The sequence below is a fragment of the Vicugna pacos genome, chromosome 11 (assembly GCF_048564905.1).
Source record: "Vicugna pacos chromosome 11, VicPac4, whole genome shotgun sequence".
Lineage (NCBI taxonomy): Eukaryota > Metazoa > Chordata > Mammalia > Artiodactyla > Camelidae > Vicugna > Vicugna pacos.
The window spans coordinates 101,958,907-101,979,194 of NC_132997.1; the positions used below are offsets into that span (position 1 = coordinate 101,958,907).

General features: G+C 64.3%; 1 protein-coding gene and 1 long non-coding RNA gene across 4 annotated transcripts; both read right to left on the minus strand.

Moving 5' to 3' along the window:
- Positions 1 to 4,419: 4,419 nt before the first annotated feature.
- Positions 4,420 to 6,474, minus strand: LOC140699880 (uncharacterized). 2 transcript variants are annotated; one of them, XR_012078150.1, is made up of 3 exons: positions 5,247 to 6,474; positions 4,823 to 4,949; positions 4,420 to 4,676 (listed from the first exon to the last, which is right to left on the minus strand). It is a non-coding gene; the product is annotated as an uncharacterized lncRNA (long non-coding RNA). The 2 variants fall into 2 exon arrangements; XR_012078149.1 differs by having other exon boundaries at positions 5,233 to 6,472.
- Positions 6,475 to 6,668: 194 nt separating this feature from the next.
- ADAM8 (ADAM metallopeptidase domain 8) lies at positions 6,669 to 18,579 on the minus strand. Of its 2 annotated transcripts, XM_072972179.1 has the most exons (24): positions 18,232 to 18,579; positions 17,321 to 17,424; positions 16,179 to 16,255; positions 15,928 to 16,006; positions 15,759 to 15,835; positions 15,305 to 15,488; positions 15,023 to 15,085; positions 14,880 to 14,948; positions 14,379 to 14,548; positions 14,204 to 14,285; positions 13,743 to 13,891; positions 13,481 to 13,658; positions 13,155 to 13,244; positions 12,868 to 13,057; positions 12,692 to 12,773; positions 12,232 to 12,394; positions 11,764 to 11,841; positions 11,088 to 11,172; positions 10,329 to 10,443; positions 9,602 to 9,788; positions 9,132 to 9,197; positions 8,901 to 8,951; positions 7,563 to 7,638; positions 6,669 to 7,258 (listed from the first exon to the last, which is right to left on the minus strand). In XM_072972179.1, the coding sequence occupies exons 1-24, from the start codon at positions 18,275 to 18,277 to the stop codon at positions 7,206 to 7,208; spliced, it is 2,514 nt and encodes an 837-aa protein (XP_072828280.1). In that variant the 5' UTR covers positions 18,278 to 18,579; the 3' UTR covers positions 6,669 to 7,205. The 2 variants fall into 2 exon arrangements, with proteins under 2 accessions (XP_072828280.1, XP_072828279.1); XM_072972178.1 differs by lacking the exons at positions 17,321 to 17,424; positions 18,232 to 18,579 and adding an exon at positions 16,435 to 16,920 and having other exon boundaries at positions 6,670 to 7,258.
- Positions 18,580 to 20,288: the final 1,709 nt, after the last annotated feature.

Sequence of the window (20,288 nt, forward strand, 5' to 3'; positions counted from 1 at the left end):
GGTCCACTTGTCACGTTTGTGCAGGCCCCAAGGGCACCCCAGCTCTGCAGCCCGGGGCACACACTGCCCCGAGCACCCCCACAGCCTCCACTGACACCCCAAGATGCCACACCCGGAGGGGGAGGGCCTGAGCAGGCTCAGGTGGCCTGCTCTCCCTGGGCGGCTCCAGTGTGCGCCCCCTCCCCCTCCCCACAGGCCTGGAGTCCCACAGGGGGCGCCCTGGACAGCTCCTGGGCTTGGCTCTCAGCCCCCAGCCCCACGGAGGGGATGTAGCCTGCGTGTGGGATGTCATGGGCCTCCAGGGTCACTGGCAGAGGGAGCCCCCAAGGAACCCTCCTTGAGGTCCAGCCTTGGGTCCCTGCTGGCCAAGGGCAAGCCTGGGCATGGGCGGGGAGAAGCCTCCTCCCCCCACGGATCCCAGGGTCCAACACCGTCCGGAGGGGCACGGCCGGCCACCAGTCCTGCTTCCTGCTTCTCCCCAGGGTCCCAGGCCTGAGTCAGCTCTGTCCACAGCCCAGCAGGATTCAAAACCCACCAGACCCGCCGTGCAGGGTGGGGGCCGCATCTAGGGCCACTGACTCAGGCCCTCCGGAGAGCCGGCCTGATGCCCACGCATCCCTGCCCCTGCTGGTGGCACAGAGCTTCCAGCTGGGGAGGGGTGGGGTGGGGTGGGGGTTGGTCACAGCCCCTCCTGAGGTCTCCCTGCCTTGGGGCCCTGGCCTCAGGTCAGCCCCTGCCCCCAGCCCCCAGCTGAAGCCCCTCAAAGCTGGAGTAGGGCCAAGGGCTCATCCCCAGGCCAGCGAGCAGGGGTCTGCATCTGGGGTGTGTTCAGGTCTGGTGCCCATTACCTGGGAGCGGCCCCTGCCTCCGGGCACCTGAGGCTCAGCACGTGTTCCCGTGTCCCTGTAGGGAGCAGATCCCTACCAGGGCGGCAACTGCCCCTGGCTGCATTTCCCAAGCTCTATTCTGTCTCCACTCCAACGCCCAGCCTCTGGGGCCAGACCCACGGCCACCTCCACTGGTAAGCACACACGCGGGCATGCCATGCACACGGGCAGGCATGCACACACTCACGTGCGCACACACGCACAGCAGCCTCCTTCTTCAAGGAAGGACCAAGCAGCCTCACACGTGTGCGTGTCGGGCCCTGGAGCGCCAGTGCTGCACCTCCGAGGTAGAGGGAGGCCACAAGAGCCCCCCACCACACCCTGGTGGCTCAGGCAGCTCTGCTGGGCAGGGCCAGGTCTGGGGTCTGAAGCTGCCAGGCCTGTCCTGGCTCGGGCTCTGGGCCAGGCCCTTCCCCAGCTATGGGACACCATGAGCTCTGGGCTGTGGGAGCCCACCTCTGGGTGGGTCTTCCCGTGCCTGACACCAGGAGCCAGCTGGGGCTGCTTGTAGCCCAGATTCCCACAACTGGCAGAGTCTGGACGCCCCTCCCCGACACCCACGCCGCGGGGTCCTGCGGCTCCTGGCTCCAGGGGCTGGTACATACCCGCCTCCCATCCCTGGGGATGCGCTGCCCTCCAGGAGGCAGTGCACAGGGACCTCAGAGACAGCCCCTTCCAGGCCCACGGAAGGCAGCTGAGGGCTCTCCTGGGACCCGCTCCCCTCCTGGACGCCACCCCTGCCCTCTCAGCGCTTGGAGCCTTCTTGATCAATGAGTTGAAACGTGTCTCCTGGGCAGGAGAGCAGATCCTCTGCCTCGGTCATGTTTCTAAGGCACCTCAATCCCAATTCTCTCCAAAAGGGCTCGGACCCCGCCCTGAGTCTTACAGCCCCGACCTGTGCTGTGGGGGTGCAGGGGCAGGAGCCCCGACAGCGTGTCTGACTCAGGGAGGACGTGGGCTGACTCAGCTGCAGGCAGCTCTGAAACCCTGACGCTGCTTCCTGAAAGCCTGCAGGGAGTCCGGGAACACAGGACTGGGTGGTGAGTCAGGGGGAGGGGGCGGTAGGACCAAGGCTCTGGGGGACCCCAGCCTCCCACTCTGGATGCAGGAGCAGGGAGGCCGGACGTCAGGACACAGAAGCCAGCAGGACACACCCCCGGCCCTGCCCCGCCCACCTCAGCACCTGGGGCATCCTGACCACATCCACACCATGTGTGGGGTTCACTTGTAGGAGGAAAAAGTGAGAAGAGTGAGGGTGAGGTGGGGCGGACAGGGCCTGTCAGCCCGAGACGCGGCACAGCCGCCGGGCCCCCCGAGCCGCCTCCCTCGAGGACGGCCGCGCACCAGCCTTCCCTTGCTGGAGGCACAGACCCAGCCACACTCCCGCAGGTGAGAAAAGAAAACCGCTTCGAAAAAGCTCCTCCTCTCCCAAACTGTGTGGTGGCCACACTCCACCTGAGGACACAGCTCCCGCTGGCCGAGGCAGGGGTCAGCGTCTCAGCAGATGACCCCTCCGTGAACCCTGGGTGGCGGGGATCTGCTCAACCCAGCGAGCCACCACCTCACAGGGCCGTCCACACCACCCTTGGCCGGGCCGCACCCGTCCCCAGTGCCCTCTCCCGGGCGACGAGCTGAAGAGGGCAGGGGCGCCCCAAGGTGGCTCGCTGGGCAGGCGCTGGCCACTGGGGTGGACTTTCCGTTGACACAGATGGCTTTGGCCCCTGCACACCTAGGCCCCCGGGGTGTCTGCTTCACCTCACACCGTCTTGCTTCAGCGACAGTCCTGGAAACGGCACTGAACTGCGTCACCACTTTAAACAGCAGATGAGCTGTTTTCCTCTCCGAGTTTCATAAAATAAAACACAGCTGACCCTTGAACAACGAGGGGCAGGGGATGGGGAGGTCAGAGGCACCGACCCCGCAACAGGCCGAAAGCCCGCCTGTAACCTCAGAGCCGGCCCTGGGCATCCGCAGATGGCGCAGTGCTGCGCGTAGTTACTGGGCCCGCCCGGCCCAACCCTGCTGCTCAGGTCACTGCGGCCAAGACTCCCTCTATCGGCACAGGGGCCAGAGCTTCGGCCGTGGGTGTGAGGGGCTGCCGGGACCCTGCTGAGGCAGCAGCTCGCTGCCCGTCAGCGCTTCCTCCCCGCCGTCCCTCGGCAGATGCAAACCACACCATGACACCACTTTCCTGCTTCCGCAGGAAAGCAGCGCAAGATCCGCACACCTCAGGAACCTCGCTGTCACCACAACTCCTGGCGGCTCTTTGACCCCAAGGCCCGACTGGGGTGGCCTGCACCCCCGCCCCCGCCCCCACTGTCCTCGGCGCAGCGGGTGCTCCCGTGGGGGCTGGGGGAGCACACGGTGGTCACTGAAAGGCACTGAAGGGAACTGAGCACACCCTGAACCCAGGAATGCTGGAGACCCCCGAGAAGGAGCAGAGGACCAGGCGTGCACCTTGGGGAGGGGCCTTCTGCTCCCTGACCTGGCCCCACGGCCCCTGGGCCTGGTGTCCAGCACATCTGGGTGCGAGTCTGCAGCCCCTGGAACGGGGCCCCAGGGCCTGGTAACTGGCGAGGTTGGATGGTTTGTAAGGGTTGGGGTCCACTACACTCGCTTCTGCTTCTAGGTGCCTTTAGAATATCCCACAGTTAAATTACTTTCCAAACAACACGACTAGATGTGGGCTCTCCCTGGTCAGGGACGCCGCCTGCCACACCCACTGCCTCGCTGCGCATGAGTCCGGGCTGCCTGGGGGCCCAGGGCTGTACCTTGACCATCTCCTGCAGAACGGCCAGCGCCTGCTCCTTTTCCTCCAGGAGCTGCTGCAGCTGAGGGTCCAGGTGCTGCCAGGGCTCACCAGCTGGGCCCTGACTGAAAGGCAAACACTGGGCCCTCAGGCCAGCAGGCCAGCAGAGGCAGGGCTAGGATGGTAGGGTGTTGGAGATGGAGGCCCACCCGCCGCACGCACAGTGGCCCATCTTCTCCGGAGCCCTCTGACTCCAAAGGGTCTCTGCCCTGGAGGGTGCTGAGGGGCTCAGCAGGCCTGCAAGACACATGGATACATCAGCTCAGAGCCTCTGGCGCCAGAAGGGCCTGGCCTGGCTGCAGCACACAGTGGGGCCTGTGGACAGGGCCGCAGGCCCCCATTTGTCCAGGGGGGCAGTCAGGGCTCTCTCTGAGCGAGGCCCTGCCCTCAGGGGAGGCCTGCCCTCCCTTCAGGGGTCAGGATACTAACAGTGTGTGCAGGGGTGGTGAGTCCCACCCTGGGCCCATCAGCATCAGTGCTGGAGGGTCCTGGCTCCTGCGAAGGTTTCAAAAGTTGCACGGTAAGAGGCGGCCAAGGGGGGCTGACTCCCTGCTTGTAGCCAACATGCCTGCCCACGTCTCCCTGGGATGGGCGAGGTTGGGAAGATGGTAAGCGGAGGATGCAGAGTGGGGAGCACTTCTGAAAAGGAGAGCAGGTGGGTCGGGCTGGGAAGGGACCCAGAACTGGGCTCGCAGGGGCACAGCCAAGGATTTTGCTGCAGTCTGGGCCCCAGGGGCTTCTTCCCCATTCATTTCCTGGTTTTACTCTCTCATTGGCAGGTAACAAGACCACGTCCAAACGCAGCGGGTTCCAAGGCTTCCGACTGCTGTCTCACGTCCAGCCAGGTCCGTGTGGTTGGGGGTGGCCTCCACCTTCTCCCTCAGGGCACACAGATGGGCTCAATGGCCCCAGGCGTGTTGGCCGCCACCTTTCGGATATCTTCCTCAGAGACTCAGACACGTAGCTTGTGGAAGACTTTCCTGCAGAGGAATCGGGGGTGCAGCCCTCAGAGCCTCTGTGGGGAGATGCTGGCCTGGGGGCCTCTGTGCCCGTCCCCATCAAGGCCCAGTGGCCATCTTGTTCCTGGCCACCCCACCAGGGATCACAGAACACAGGCGCCCAGTACCTTCAGGCCACGCGAGTCCTAGCCTGGGCCACCACCTCCCTGACGCGTGTCCCAGGGACTCTGGGTAGAAAACTTCTCTTCCTGCCTGAGTCAGGCTCTGCTCTGTGAGGAAGTCCGGCTGATTCACCTCCAAAGTGCAGGGGTCTGACCTCAGCACATCTGCCTGCAGCTGCCACCCTCCCGCCTCTGGGGGTCAGAGCAGCTGCCTCCCCTGCCTCCACCTCCCCCAATCTCCTCTTCCCTGGCAGCTCTCCGAAGCGAGTCCCATCGGAACCTGCTGGGCCTGGACCCTGCCAAGCATGGTCCCCCCAGACACTGCCCTCTGAGGACCCTCAGTGGCTCTGAGTGCCCCTCTCTGCCCAGCCTCAGGGACTCAGGGTCTCCCTCCCCACCCTGTAGGTCACCCCCACCTCGCTGTGCTCACTGTCACTTCCTCACAGGTCCTGCCTTGTTGTCCTTCATGCTCCCTCACAACTGACACTGGGTCCACCTCCTGGTGGATTTGTCTTCCCCCTAGACTCACAGCTCCATGAAGGCCAGGGCCCACTTACTGCCATGTCTGCTGTGCCTGAGTAGAGTCTGCCACCCAGAGCTATGCATGAGTGAGTGGGTGGGAGCTGTGGTCAGCAGGGGCTGGACGCACAGTCAGAGGGCAGGACTGACGCCCTGGTGAGCAGGTCTCAAGCTCCTGGTGGGGCGCCCCGGAGCCCCAGGTTGATGGTGAAGTTCCAGTGAACAGGAACTGGACGAAGAGTCAGGGGAACCCACAGCAGAGGAGCAACCTGAGAACTTGTCCCAGAGGCTGGGAAGGGCTCGGGGAGGCTGCCCCAGGCCAGCCTTGAGGGGAAGGGGCCCCAGCGCGAGAAGTGGGGGCCCCCGCGGAAAAGGCAGGGAGCACAAAGCCTGCACGGCTCTGCGGGCAGCAGTCCGCCGGGCCCAGCCCTGCCTGCTGAGGACGCTCCAGCTGCTGAGCTTCTGGTCTGCGCTGCAGGTGGGGAAGTAGCTGTGCGGGTCCACGAGCCTATCCGGGGGTGGGGGGTGGAGGTGGGTGGCGGAAGAGCTTCACGATCCACGCCAGCATCGCTGGGGTGGAGCCGGCAGGGGCGCAGGTGAGCGGGGCCTGCGGAGCTAGGGCTCCTTGGCTTCCTCAAAGGGGCGGATGAGCACCAGAGGAGTCCTGGGGGCGACTGCTGGGGTGTGGGAGTCCCGGGGAGAGGGCTGTGGCAGCTGCCGCCCCCCTCCCCCGTCTGCTGGAGGCCGGAACCCCGTGACGAGTTAGACGCACAACCGGCCCCTGGCCTTGGCCGCACTCCTCCTGGGGGGCCGTCAAGGCAGCACCCCACCTTTGCCCCACCCCGTTTCCCCGTCCTGCCCGCCCTCCAGGGCGCCCCGCACGCCCCCGCTCTGGGGTCTTCTGAACTTTGCATGGAGCTCGGGGAGGGGAGATCCTTCCCGGGGCACGGCCCTCGCCCGGGGCTCTCGCTGGCGGGAGGGATGGCGGCCGGGCTCCTCCCCTGAGCGGAGAGCGCCGGGACCCGGCGGCGGCCCTGCCCCCGCGGCGGGCCCCCGGCCCCCGGCCCGGCTGAAGTCCCGGGCCAGGTGGCGCTTGCGGCGGCGGAGCGGGAGCGCGTCCAGCCAGGCGTAGAGGCCGCAGAGGGCGCCGGGCGGCCACGGCGGCGGGGCCAGGGGGCTCCCTGGCCGCTCGTCAGGCCGTTGCCGGGAGACGGGCCGGAAGGGCGGGGCCGTTGCCGGGAGACCGGGGCGGGGCGCCGGCTGCCCTCCTCCGCGCCGGAGGGCCTGGCTGTTTACTTCGGGTTCGCGAGGGCTTACGATCAAGTTAAGAAAAGCAGGGGGAAAGTTTGACTTTATTCATTTACAGTAGACGTTTTATTTTAATAAGCGTCAGACCCTTCAATCTTATAAACTCCACATTGTTTCGCCGCACCATTTTTCACTGATCTAGTAAAAATCTCCCCTCATTTAGAACTTGATCAAGAACTTAATCATAAAATACAAAAAAATTCAACGCTTTCAGCCCTGCTGAATGTGCACCTGAGGTTTCAAAGACCCAGACAAGACCCCAGTGGCTGTCTGGAGACACGTGGGTGAGGAGGGACTGGACTGACCCCAGGAAAGAGCATAGGTGACCCATTCCCGAGGCCAGGGGGAGAGGCCCTTGGCTGTGACCCTGGGATGCCGAAGAGTGACCCCGGCCACGAGGAGATGGCGCTTCTCTTAGGACTTCTCACAGTGGGCGCAAGAGCACAGAGGGCCTGGGGCCAGGGGGCTGCATCTGCCGTGCGGGTGGCAAGGTCCCGTGAACCACAGGCAACGTCCGGACTGGTACACAGATGCCCCCAGGGTGCTCTGAGCTTGGGCCCCATCACCTCCTCTGGATGAGGGGTTTCAGAGCAACCTTTGGGCCAACAGCTCCCTTGGAGGAGGAAAAAAGAACTGATTTTAAAACCCACTTGCTACAAAGAGCCCAACTGAATCGAACTTCCTTTCACTTTTTAAAAAATTCAGATCCTCAGTTCATCCCACACTGTGTGCACTCAGTGAGAGCTGTGATAGCCGTGATATTAGCAGCTGACACTTTATAAAGAGTGGACCCCCCCACTCCAGTGGAGCAAAAAGGCAAGTTCACAGCCAGTAGGACCAGCATCACTGACAGAAGGCAGCAGAGTTAACCCTCTTGGGCAGCGCAGGTGGACACTGCCCTGTGTGAAAGGCGCTCACCGACTGGGTCCAAGCTTGGCCTCCCCCGCCCCAGGCTTGACGGGTGGCAACGGGGGCGTGCAAGTTGGCTTGATGACCTGGGAGGAGGTAGACACAGCTGATGGCGGGACATGCCAGGGCACCATCTTCCCAGCATCTTCTAGAAAGTTCCCTGGGTTCCCTGCTCTGCTCCTGACTGGACTTCAGGCTTCTCTTTGCTAAGCCCGCTAAAGAAAAGCTCCCCCAACACCCTTCCCACCCATGGCTGTCCCCATCCCAGAACGAAACCCAAATGTGGCAGGGCTCCGGTTCCCGGGCCCATCAGCCCGTCACCAGCTGGCCCTCTTCCCTCATCTCGCCTCAAAACCCCTATCCACCCCACGCAGTAAAGCTCTTAAGTTGCCAGAATGTGAGTCTTTGGAGTTCAAATTCGCATTTGTTTGCACTTCTGCTTTTCCAGAGCCACCTAGGCTCTGGGCTCCAGGGTGCAGGAGGAAGGCCTCAAGCTGCAGCCCAGCTCAGCCCAGGCCCACAGGAACCGGAACGGGAATGGAGGGAGGCCCACATACTCAGAATGGCCTGCTGAGCAGCTGGGGGAAGTCCTGTGCACGCCCTCCTCCAGCACAATCCGGGCGCACGGCTGCCACCAGAAATCTCTACCCACTCCCCCTCCCTGTTTGGCCTGTCAAGACCCCTTCTAAGACTTTTCTTAAAGACTATTTTTGTAACTTTAATGTAAGTCTAAAATTACTTCAAAGTAAAAAGTTAAAAAGGAAAGAGAAATAGAGAATTTCTGTTAAGCAAACACCATAGTGTGGTCTTTTAATGGGGCAGGACCCCGCCGGAGGCTTCGTGGGTCAGTCTAAGGAGTGACAGGCTGGGCGTCTCTCTAAGTATGTCCAAGACACTAACCACAAAGGGAAGACGGGCCCTACAGTGATTTGATTCCCCACAGACACCACTGCAACCAAGCAGTGACTTAACACCCCTGTGAGGACAGACTGACATGGGGCCCCACAGAGCGCCAGGTGGGCAGAGCCCTGTCCCAGGAGGGGGGCACTACCTGTTCCTCTGGGGGGCCTTCCTGCCCCCGCAGTCTTCCCCCCTTGCCTGCCAGGAGGTGAGTGTGTCTGTCCAGAGGCACCCGAGGGGCTCCCAGCCATGGAGGGGACCCTCCAGGGCCAGACTTTGTGAGAGTGCAAGGGGCATCCCCGGCGAGCCCAGTGGCGGAGGGCTGGCGGGGGGCACCAGTGACGCGTATCTGGGAGAGAGCTTCCCCGAACCCCTGAAGCCTCAAACCAGAGGAAGCCTGATGATGAGCCCCCATAAGCCCCGCGTCCCAAAGGCCAAGTCCCCTTACCTGTTTGGGCTTCAGCGCTGGCAGGGGCTTGGCGGGAGGAGCAGGTCTGGGCTGGTGGGAGAGCAGAGCAGTCAGGACCCCCCGGTCCCCTAGGTCCAGTTCACGTCCTCACTGGGCCACAGGGCAGGTGGTCAGCCCCCGAGGGTGCAGCTGCCACTACCCTGGGGTCCCTGGCGAAATCCAGCCCCAGCCCCTCCACCTCCACAGCTTAGCTGTACCCACATGGCTCACCTGGTCTGGGGCCTGCTGGGTGTACACAGGGACTGGGCAGAGTGGGCTGGACATGGCAGCTGGGCGCTGCAGGGAATGGGCATGAGCAGGGGTCTCACAGGGCGGCCACCAGCAGGGACCCCTGGCTTCAGAGCTGCCCTTCGCCCAGCTAAGGACCCCCCGGAGGGAGAATAAAGCCCCATGTGCGCGTGGGGCCATGTCCTCCATCAGTCTGCTGCGGGCCTGCCCCCCAGACCTGTGGACGCACGGAGGAACTGGGCAGCAGTGAGGATGACGGATCTCGCAGAGGCCTTGGGCCTCAGATTCAATCCTGCCACCAGCTCACATGGGTCCTCAGATCGCTCATTCTGAAGCCTTGTTTCTCCTCTAAATAGGTGACAGTGGTGGCCACTCTAAGCCCCTGGGGACCGTACCCTGGCATGAGATTTGGGGGAGGCCTGGGGGGCCCGCTGGGGATGGCAGATGCTTACAGCAGGGGGAGGCCGTTTAGGGGTCACCACAGAGGCCGTGGGCCTGGGGGGTTGGCAGGGACGGGACGTGAGGATCGGTTCTGGGGGCCCCTTGGGGGGAGCTGTAACCCTGCCCTTCACTGGTGAGCTGTTCCTCTCATGGAAGAGAGGGTTGGAGAGCCCCACAGCCGTCTTGGGCGCCACATTCCTGGTGAGAAATAAGGTGAGTCAGTGCGTCCTGGCCTCAGGATTCAGTCCAGGACTTGGGGCTCCTCATGTAGGGTCCCCAGGCCTGGTCAGGGTCCTTTTCAGCTGCAGCTGCCCCTATGTGGTGCGCTGGTCACAGCCACTCGAGGAGGGGGAGGTAGCCTCATGTGTCCTGGGCCCCATCGGTTCTAGGGTCCAGTTGAGCTGGGCGGGAGGTGCTTGGAGGCCACTGGGCAAGGGTGCCCTGCTGTGGCTGGCCTGGGGCTTGAGGTCCCCACAGAGCGGGTGTCAGGGACCCCCAGTGCAGGGAAGGCTCAGAGTGCCGTGTCCAAGGAGGGCGGGTGGCCGGTGCCAACTGGGGTCAAGTGTGTGGGGGAGGAAAGGGCTTCTCTGAGCTTGCACATTACCAACCTGTCACCACTGCTTACCACCTATTCAGCGAGAGGCAGGGGTCCCTCGTGAGAGGTTCCCTTCTCCAACAGTGCGAACAGGGGGCACGCTCTGCACACATGGGTGCCTTGCAACCCCAGAAAGCCCTCACCTCTTCCGGACTGGGCTCCAGCCCTTGCGATAGATGACCACTCCTGCCACGGTGAGTGCCAGAACCACCAGGAGCACCACAGGAACCAGCACGCCCATCTGGAAGCTGCTGGATGCTGTGGGGGCATAGGAGGCTGGGTGTCACCAGGGCCGGACCTGGCTCGGGGCAGCAGGGGCCCCAGGGGGTGCCTTCCTCACACCCCTCCTTGGCCATGCCGACAACCCGGAGCCCTGGGTCCTCCCCTAAATCCCAGGGCCATCTAAGGACCCTTGGCCTTGAGACCCAGTGCATTGCACTGGTGCTCTGGGCTCTCCGATGACCGGTCGGAGGGCTTGGCAGTGGATGGCCCCAGGCCCACAGTGATATGGGTGGAGCCCAACCAGATCTAGAGGCCGTGGTGCTATGGATGGCCACATGTCCAGTGGCCACTGCGGAGGAAGATACTTCAGAGGGTGGGGGGCCCTGAGGTCCCCGGGCCCAGGCTGGGGCCGACAGTCCCGCCAGGAGCTGGCGCTATCCTGTGCTGCTCCTGCTCCGCTCCACCCAGGCCGGCCCCCCGTCTCAGTAGGGCTGAGGTGGGGGCACAGGCTCCTGGGCCCTGCCCTGGACCCCAGGGGTCAGAATGTCTGGGGCTGCAAAGCCACGTCTTCAATATGCTGCTCACAGTTTAGGGGCACCTGGCTTGCCTCTCAGCCCTGCCCCAGTGGTCTGAGAAAAGACAGAACCCTGACCAGACCCCGGAGGTGGCGCGGGCCCTACCTGTGCGCACATCGGACAGCAGCTCTGCGCAGTAGGGTGGGGCCCAGCCAGGGTGGCAGTGGCACTGGTCCTTGTGATTGCACACCTGGGGGACAACCAGGCATCAGGGTCTCCAGACCCCCGCCACTGCACCGCCTGGTGCCCACCCAGGTGCCATCTACTCCCGAGTCAGCAGGCCCGGCCTCAGCCTGCAAGGGGCTCTGCCCCGGCTTCCGCTGATGGAGGACGGGCTGGGCGTCCAGGGCTGCCACCATCAACCCACAGCAGCCCCTCCCCCGGGTGATGGAGGAGGGCTCCGATCGACAAGGCTTTCTGAGCAAAGCAGGACGCCGCAGGGCAGGCAGGGCAGCTTTGTGGTGGGCCGTCCTCCCCGAGACGGGGGCACAGAGGGCCCTGCCCTGGGGCTCTGACCTCCCCTGCATCACAGTACATGTTATTAGGAGCTCAGAACAGAACACTTCCAATCTGACCAGCCTGGCCTGTGTGTTCTCCAGCACTGTGAGCACCCTGGGATGCCCAGATCCACGCCAGTTCCAGGCCTGAGAGGCCCCCGTGGGCTCCTGGCACAGTCCCCGGGCGCGGGCCTCTGCCCTGTTTGCCTGGGCTGCCCCGAGCACAGCCTACACATCTTTGAGTCCAAAGGGTTGGTGGCAGGCCGTCCCCTGGGCCCACGTACCCCGTGGTTGCTGCACCGGGCAGAGCAGTTTCTGGATCTGTAAACGTGAAAGTCCCGGCAGAGTCCTTTCCAGCAAACCTGGGGGGCAGCGGGGAACTCTTAGGTAGCCAGTCTAGAACCTGCTTGGAGAACTGCCCCCCCATCAGTTGAAGCCCACCTGAAACCTGCAGCTGTGCTTCGGACAGGGAGGGGTGTGCCACGGCCCCACACCCAGGACAGCCCCATCTGCAGCCCAGCCTAGGCCCCCAAGGCCACAGAGGAGCGCCCCACCCGTCCCCGGGGAACTTGCAGAACAGACAGCCTTCAAATCCCTCAGCTGAGAAGGGGCTACTCCCCCAACGCTGAGAGCCTCCCGAGTTTCTACCCAGAACAGAGGCTACTGCACAGCCCTCCTCCCGCCAGGCTTTGGGCCCCTCGAGCTAATCCTGGGGACCCAGCAGTCTGACTGCAGGCTGCATCCAGCCCTACCTTCTCCTCCCCGCACCTGGCGCCTTCAGGCACCGGCTCGTAGGCAGTGCTGTCGTCCTGGCGCAGAGCCTGGCAGGCGCCCATGCGGGAGTAGATGGTGCAGGAACCTCGCTCCAGGGGCTTCTGCCCGCCCTCGCAGAGCAGAGTGCCACACATGTTGACCCTGAGGGCAGAGGGGTGTGCCAGGAGCCAACTCCACAGCGTCTCCTGCTGAGGGGACTAGGAGCTGTAGGCAAGGCCTAGGACCCTCGGATGGGCTTTGGGGTCCACCCACAGGTGTTCACACCCCCAGCCACAGTGACCCACCCTCCCACAAGGGCAGCAGGCCCGGGGGTCCTAGAAGGCAGGGCAGGCCCTGGGAGAGTCCCCTGACTCAGCCTGCAGACTCCTTGGTGGCCCCACCTATGGGGACATCCCACACCCTGGGCCCAGGGGAGCCAGGTCACAGATGGACTATTACCTGTCAGAGCCCAGGGGGATCCCGCTGCTGCAGCCTGAGGAGATGCTGTGGGTGTAGCACATCTCCGCGGCAACCTGAGTGCCTGTGGGGCCAGGAGCAGTGAGTCCTCCAGCTCAGGACTGGCAGCCACCTGGCAGGCCAGCAGGTCCCACACCCAGGGCTCCTGCCCGCCTCACCTGGCCCCCACAGGTCCCGGCACCTCTGGGCCAGTGTGGGGCACTTCCCGTTGTAGCAGTAGCCCCCAGGGCAGGGCGTGCCATTCTCCTGGAAGGCGTCCTCCGGACAGGCTGGCTGCTGGCCGTCACAGTACTCCCCGAGGTCACATAAGTCCTTCTCGGGGCGGCAGGGCTCTCCAGCTGGCTTCACCTGGTCCAGCAGAGCAAAGCTCACCATGGGAATAGAGGACCCCAGCACCCACGCCTGCCCTGCGCCGTGTCACCAGCACCCCCGGGCCCGTGCTCACCCTGCACTCATGGCAGCAGGCGCCGTGGGCACACTCGGCCCCCTCGGCCAGCAGGCAGGTGGTGGCATTGCAGCAGTGGTTCTGGCAGTCCTAGGGGCAGGCGCAGGGGCAGCGGTCCGAGCCGACCCAGGGCCCCTCCCCCGGGAGGTCCGCTCACTCCCACCCGTGACCCCTGCCAGTCCGGTCAGTGCCAGGGAGCAGCAGGTGCGGCTGTGGGCGTGCAGGGCACCTGGGAGGTCAGGAGTGGACGCCCTGACCTGGGGACGGGGACCCCGCACCCCTACGCTGGTGGAGAGCAGAGGGCAGCGGGATGCTCGGCCCTGTACCTGGGGCGAGCCACAGTCGCACTGCTCCCCGTGCTCCACAAACCGGTTCCCACACACAGGGCCGCCCACCAGCCGGCTGAGGTCCGGGGGGTTCACCAGGCAGGCCGTCCTCGGCTTCTCCACAAACGTCTCCAGGTCGGTCTGGCTGCACTGGCTGAACTTTCTGGGGAACTTGGAGCTAAGGGGAGGGCATCCCTGTCATGGTGGTGGGCAGGCCGCCAGCCCCCAGGGTGCCCCCAGGGTGGATGGGGCCGGGCCTCACCCAATGCTGGCCGCCATGATGCAGCCACCGTCGGACCGTGGCACGGGGCAGTAGCAGCCCTGCACATTCTCATCGTGGTCCATGCCCAGGTTGTGGCCCATCTCGTGGGCCATGGTGCTCGCCACGCCAATGGGGTTCGGGCTGTGGTCCTGCAGGCAGGGCTGTGCTGGCTGGGGCCGCTCACATGGCCCGTCCACCCTCCCGCCCTGGCTGCCCCAAGCAGGCTGAGGGCCTTGGTGGCACTTCCTGCCAACATCACTTCTTAAAACGTAAAAGCATCAGTGCCTCTTCCAAAAGAGGAAGCTGCTCAGGTGTCCAGACAATAGCGTGGGGGGACGAGCAGGTGGACCTGAGTCCTGAGGTCCCCCTCATACATCCGAGCTCCAGCTCTTGAGCCCTGCTCCCCACCCAGCGGCCAGCTCCAGCCTTTTTCCAGCAAAACCTAGGCCGGATCTCCACACCTGGTTCACAGCCCCCGAGCCCTGGAAGCACATGGCGGACACCTTGGCCAGTCCCACGGTGGTCCCGGTGAAGTCAATCCCTCTGGAAACGAGAGCAGTGTCTGCATGGGGACACCCCGGGACCACCCTGGTGCCCCTCTCCCAGCCCCATGTGTGGTCCTCTGCCCCCGCTCACGTGATGAGCTGCGCGTTGTCGTGGGGGCGGCGCCCTGCCAGTTCCCGAGCCTGCCAGGCCAGGAAGTTCTCCAGGGTGGCGTTGGCCTGGGAGCTGATGTGAATCTTGTCCCCACTGTTCCAGATCTCCAGGCCCACCAGCACCACACGGAAATTCAGTTCTTGATAAAGCTGGGAGAACAGGGGTCCCGAGGGTCAGGTTCAAGATGGTTAGGCCGGTGAGAGGGCCGGCGCCCCTCAGGCAGTGTCCATGCGATGGACTTGTCACCAGTACAGGGCCAAGTCCCAGCTCCCTCCTCTCCTGGCTCTACCTGCTGCCAGGCCCATCACAGCCAGCCCCTCCTCTCCTCTTCAGGTGCCGTCAAACCTCCACAATCAGGGTTTCTGTTGGGCTGGAGTCTGCCTGGTCTGGAATGGACCCGGATGTCCTGGAAGTCCCTGCTGGGAGGACCCCTAGCAGCCCCTAGAGGAGAACCCCCACCCCGGCAGAAGTGGCCCCTACCTTGTCCACGTGGTTCACCACCTCCAGCACCCGCCTGCGCACGGCTTCTCTGCTCCCCAGCTGTTGGAACTGGGGGACAGCGGACCCTCAGGTTACAGCCCGTCAGCCGTCTGGGTCCTGCCCCCTGTGCCCACCCCACATACCTCTGTGCTGTCCGTGACCACGTACAGCTCCACGTAGCGGGTCTCTCGGGATAGTGGCCAGTTCTGAGGGGCAGTGGCAGGAAACCGGTCAGCCACAGCCACAGCCCTGCTGTCCTTAGACAGCCTTCACACACTGACCCCACACAGTGCTCGGGGAAGCCAGGACTGGGCCCACCCCAGTACAGGGCAGCAGGCAGCACCCCCACTTCGTTGAGCACACAGGAGTCTGGGGGCTGCAGGGGCCCAAGTGGACGGGGATGAAGTGAGTCAGGCCCCCCTCACCCGGGGCCTGAAGGCTGCCGAGATCCGCGGCCCCAAGGCGCTCTGCAGGTTGCTGTCGCTGACCCCACAGGTGCCAGCCTTCTGCCGCAGATGCCTTGCCTGGTACAGCGCGTGCTGCTCCTCCTCCCCGCCCACTTCCAGGGGCTCAATCAGGTGGAAAGCGGAGCCGGCCTGGAAGAAGCCCCTGGCAGAGGGAGCAGGTGGCTTGGGGTTAGTCAGTCCCCTGCCTGCCCCTCCAGGGAGGCACAGGCGGCCCTGGCCAGCGACATGCAGCAGGACAGTGCCTTCAGGGCCCTGCGGGGGCCTGTGACATCTAACTGGGGCCCCGACACCCCAGTGCAGCAGGTGTCCCCAGGTCCCCCCTCTCTTCTGGGCCTCGGTTCACCTCCCTGGAGACGGAGGAGTGCGTTGGGCCCTGACACTGACATGCCTGGCCCAGGGCTGCAGCACCCACCTGAGACCAGCACAGGTGCTGAGGCTGGCGGCGGAGTGCTGGTACCCCTCCACGTGGCCCTGGTAGAAGCAGTGATCCTGCAGGAGGAGGGCATGAAGACCCTGCTCTAGTGCCCCAACTCCCAGCACCCCCACTGCCAGCCTGGAGAGGGCCACCCTGGGGCCCATACCTGCCTCTGCAGCTGCTCGGTCACCTGGGAGCCATTGTCAGCCACGTAGGTCTCCATGTAGCCTGAGCCCACCAGGTCCCTGGAAAAGAGCCCCTGTGGCACTCTGGGCCCCACTTGATTTCCCCTAGAAGCCACCTCTGGTGTGGAGGGGCTGGGCCAGGGGGGCAGGACGCCTGGGACACAGGAGTGCTGGGGGCAGGAGAGGGACCAGCCTGGGGACCGAGACCTGGGCAGGCTCAGACCCTGCTCACCTGTTCTTCCGAAGGTGCAGGGTGTAGTTGTGCCCTCGGGCCCCCAGGATATAGCTCACGCTCTCTGGGTACAGGCCCTGAGCCAGGGGAAAAGGGAGGAGTCCACGATGAAGGGCCCTGCCCCAGCCACGTTCACTTCAAAGCTGGGGGTGGCTGAGTCAGGCCAGTGGAAGGAGGTAGGGCCCAAGGCTGCACTGGAAGGGTCAGGGCAGCAGGGAGCTCCACCCAGAACCACACCGGGCCCCTCCAGGCTTACATCCCCCATATGTCCATGCAGGGAGAGTGACAACATCCCTTTTCCAGGAAGAAAGGGGTGGGAGACAGCTTCTGACAGACAACCCTAGAACCAAGGCAGCAGAGGTGTGGGGCGGGGCCGTCCCTCCTACAGCAGGTGAGCTTTCGACCTTGGGCCCAATTTGAGGGGCGCTCCTGCCAGCTGCTGGCCCCTTGGGACAGTGTGTGCCATGTCACAGGGTGGGCTGAGGGCCCAGGTGGCAGGCGGCTCTTCTGCACTGAGGTCAGGATGGGGCTGTCCTCTGCCGCCACACGCACGCACACACACACACCACATACACACGGGCACACACATACACATATACACACCACACACACTCACATGCACGGACGGACGGACACACATACACACACACACACACACACACACTCACACAGGTAAACCCATCCTCATGCGCACTTGACGCAGGAATGCCCCCGGGCAGCCCCGGGGAATCCCCGCCCCAGATGTCCGAGAAAGGTGTAATGCTACACGCCCTGGGGAGCCACCCCCTCCCATCTAAGAGGAATCTGATCGCTGGAGTGAAACTGAGGAGTGGCCCAACCAGCGTGGTTCCTGAAAGGAAGACAGGGCAGCTGCAGTGGGTGCCACCCCACGCAGGGTGTGCGTGAGGCCGAGGACGGAAGGTGAGGCCTGGGGGAAGGGGGTGGCTTGGACAGAGACCGCCCAAGTGGGCTGAGCCCCCTCCATGGTTTGCCCCAAATCCAGAAGTCCACCTGGCCCTCAGCACCAAAGGCCACCCTCCACATCGGGCTGGGCTATCATCTCACTCTCAGAAGGAAACTGGCTCAGAGGGATGGGGTGAGCGAGGTGGGGAACCCCAGGCCAGCTTCCTGTCGAGACTTACCAAGTGGGAGGGCAGGGCTCGGCGGGTGCGGGTTCCTGGCAGGCGCCGGGGCTGCACCACCTCGTACTGCTCCACGTGGGGCAGAGCGGCCCTGGGGGCGACCACTGCGGGAGAGCCCCCGGCGTGAGCAGGCGCACGGGCACTCTCTGGCCCTGGGGCTCCCTCCCCACAAGGAATCGCCTGGAAACTCTGAGGTCTGAGGTCGAGCTCCCAAGCCCAAGTAGGAGCTCAGCATTAAAAAGACCATCGGACCCCCACCCTGGGTGAAGCCAGGCAGACTTGTGCCTGGCAGTGCCCAGGGATCCTGCCCGGCGCCAGCCCTTCCAGGGGCCCACCAGGCTGCCCCCGGTGCTCAGGGTGGCCCAGACATCTTGCTCAGGAACTGAGGATGCGCACTGGCCCCGGAGGGGGCGGGTCTGCCCACCCAGCACCTGTGGTTTATACTTCTCAACTAACCACAGAACTGCCTTGAGCTGGGACCTGGCAGCCCCCACCCCTGCCTGCAGGCAGCTCACCTAGCCCAGACCTGGAAGTTGTCCCACAGCCAACGACCGCCTCATGGTGCCCCCACACCTCGGCCCCAGGCCGTTGGTCCTCAGTCCTCTCTTCCCTGCCAGGCTGGGGGATCCCAGTGAGGGTGGGCTATCTCCCCAGGGCCCCAGGATGGAGGGGAAGCGGCAGGGTCCTCCACCCTGCTGTGTCCCTGCCCCAGCCCCCACCTCCAGCGCAGGAAGTGCCAGGTGCCGGTTCTCAACAGTTCCCTTTTGAAGGTTCTGTGTCCGCTGCCCAGGGCCTCTCCGCTGAGTGACCACCTCTGCTCCTCCTGATTCCCAGATATCAGCCCTGAGCCCCGTGGGGGACACAGAGGGCCAAGTGACCGAACCAGCCAGAGTGGGATGCGCATCACTCACCCTGCAGCCACAGCACACTGAGCAGCAGGAGCCCGAGGCCGTGCATGATGGGGTGGTGGTGGGGGTAGTGCGGGCGATTGCCCAGGGGTCCGGGTTGGAAGTTCGGAGCTCCGGGGACACCGCGCGTGGGGAGACGCAGCTCCGTGTCCAGACTGAGTTTGGTCCTGCGCTCAGCTAGATTTATTCCCGCGCGCCCCGCCCAGCAACCAGACCCTGGCCCGCAGCCAATCAGCCCCTCAGAAGCCGGGAGGGGCGGGACCTGGCCATGAGTGGGCGGGGCCAACACCTCTCCACAGGTCCTCTGGGGGCTCCTGGACAGTGTCAGGTATCCAGTGTCCAGCACACGGAAGCTTCATACATCTGCTCTGAATGAACGCAGGGGGAAGTGGACAGACTAACCCGGGGCACTCCTGCAACTCTGCATCCCCATGCAGGCGAGGAAACGGGCTGGGGTGCTGGCCCTGCTGGGGGAGGGGAGGAGCATAAGTGACAGAAAGATTGTGTGTGGGGGAGGAGCCTCTGCCAGGGAGCAAGGTTTGGGAGGTGCACCTTGACTTACGGGGAACAGAAAGCTCCAGCTGTCTGTGGCCAGCCCTATGGGGTGGGTGCCCCTCCAGGCCCTGGGTCCTGCCTGCAGGCTCCTGAGGCCTCACTGGGGAGACTGAGCAGGGGGAGCACACAGGTGGGGCTCCAGGCCAGGTGCTGGGCAGCTCTGGGTCCCTACGGGTCAAGGCCTGCAGCTCCTGGCACAGCAACTGGATGCAGCCTGCCCGCTGGTGCCTCCCCTCGTTCCTGCCAGCCCTGGGTGGATGGGGCTGCCCTACTCTGGCCAGGGACCTGGGACCCGGGCCTTCTGCGGCTGAGCCGGCCAGTGGCACCCAAACCTTATTCTGGACGTGTTCTCTGGGATGGACAGTGGAGCATGTCAAAGTGTCAGGTAAAATGGAGTGGCACCCACAGCTGGTACCAGACCAGAGGTCACAGCTCAGCAGACCGTCATCTCCCATGAAGTGAATGGCGAAAGAAACAAGGCAGGAGGAGCTCGCGCACACACGGCGTGTCTGGGGCAGGGGACAGGCCCTGGGGCCAGAGCGAGCAGGGCACAGGCAGCACCTGTCCCCGAGCTCATGCAGCCGTACAACCAGGCACACAAGCCACCCAAAATCCCTGACAAGTTTACTTCTCTTCTTTGGTCACACACTGCACGTCATCTGATAGCAGAAGTTCAAAGGCAGCATGTCCCTATTTGGGCAAAAACACCAGCCACTGGGACTGTGCACTGACCACAATGCGCAGCTAACTAACAGGGACTCGGCAATGGCAGCCAGGACCTCCCTCATCACAAGGACCCCCCCACCCAGCCTCCAGGATGCGCCCCTCCGCCACCACCACCTGCAACTGGAGGTGTCTGGGGACAGGGACCCCGGGGTCTGGGCCTCGGGGCTGGGCAGGAGGGCCAGCAGCTGGCTCTGGTCAGCCCCCGTGTTGCACAAGCCAGGACTGTGGCAACTGGGGTTGTAAACTTGTTTACGCACAGGTCATACTTGCCCACACTGTAGCTTAAAAGAGGAAGCAGCCTGTGGCAGGAGTCCAGCCACTCAGGGAGGGGTGCCCCCCTCCCTGGGAGAACCCCGTCATGCCACCTCATCTGCCCAGGGTCCACCTGGACAGAGCAGGGGTCCGAAGTGAATTTTGAAAATAACGTACGTGGAATTCAGCAGGAAGGGGCAGCTTGGCTGGGAGCGGAGCACATAGATGTTCAAGGCAGGTCACACTGGGACTGGCCATTCCCCCTACTGCCCGTCGAGGGGGCCGGACACGGCTGGGCCTAATGGACGGGGGCCTGGGCCTCAGCCGCAGCAGGGTAGCTCTTCCTCTGCTCTGCGGGCACCTGGGAGATGCACCCAGGCGGTTCCCGCTACAGGGCGTGGGCCATGCTGCCCTCTGCTGCCTGGAGCAAGCCAGCCGGCTGGAGGGGCCAGGCTGACCCCGGGAGCCCATCCCCCAGTCACACCGACAGGTGGGGACACAAGGCCCACACCTCCCCCACATGGCAT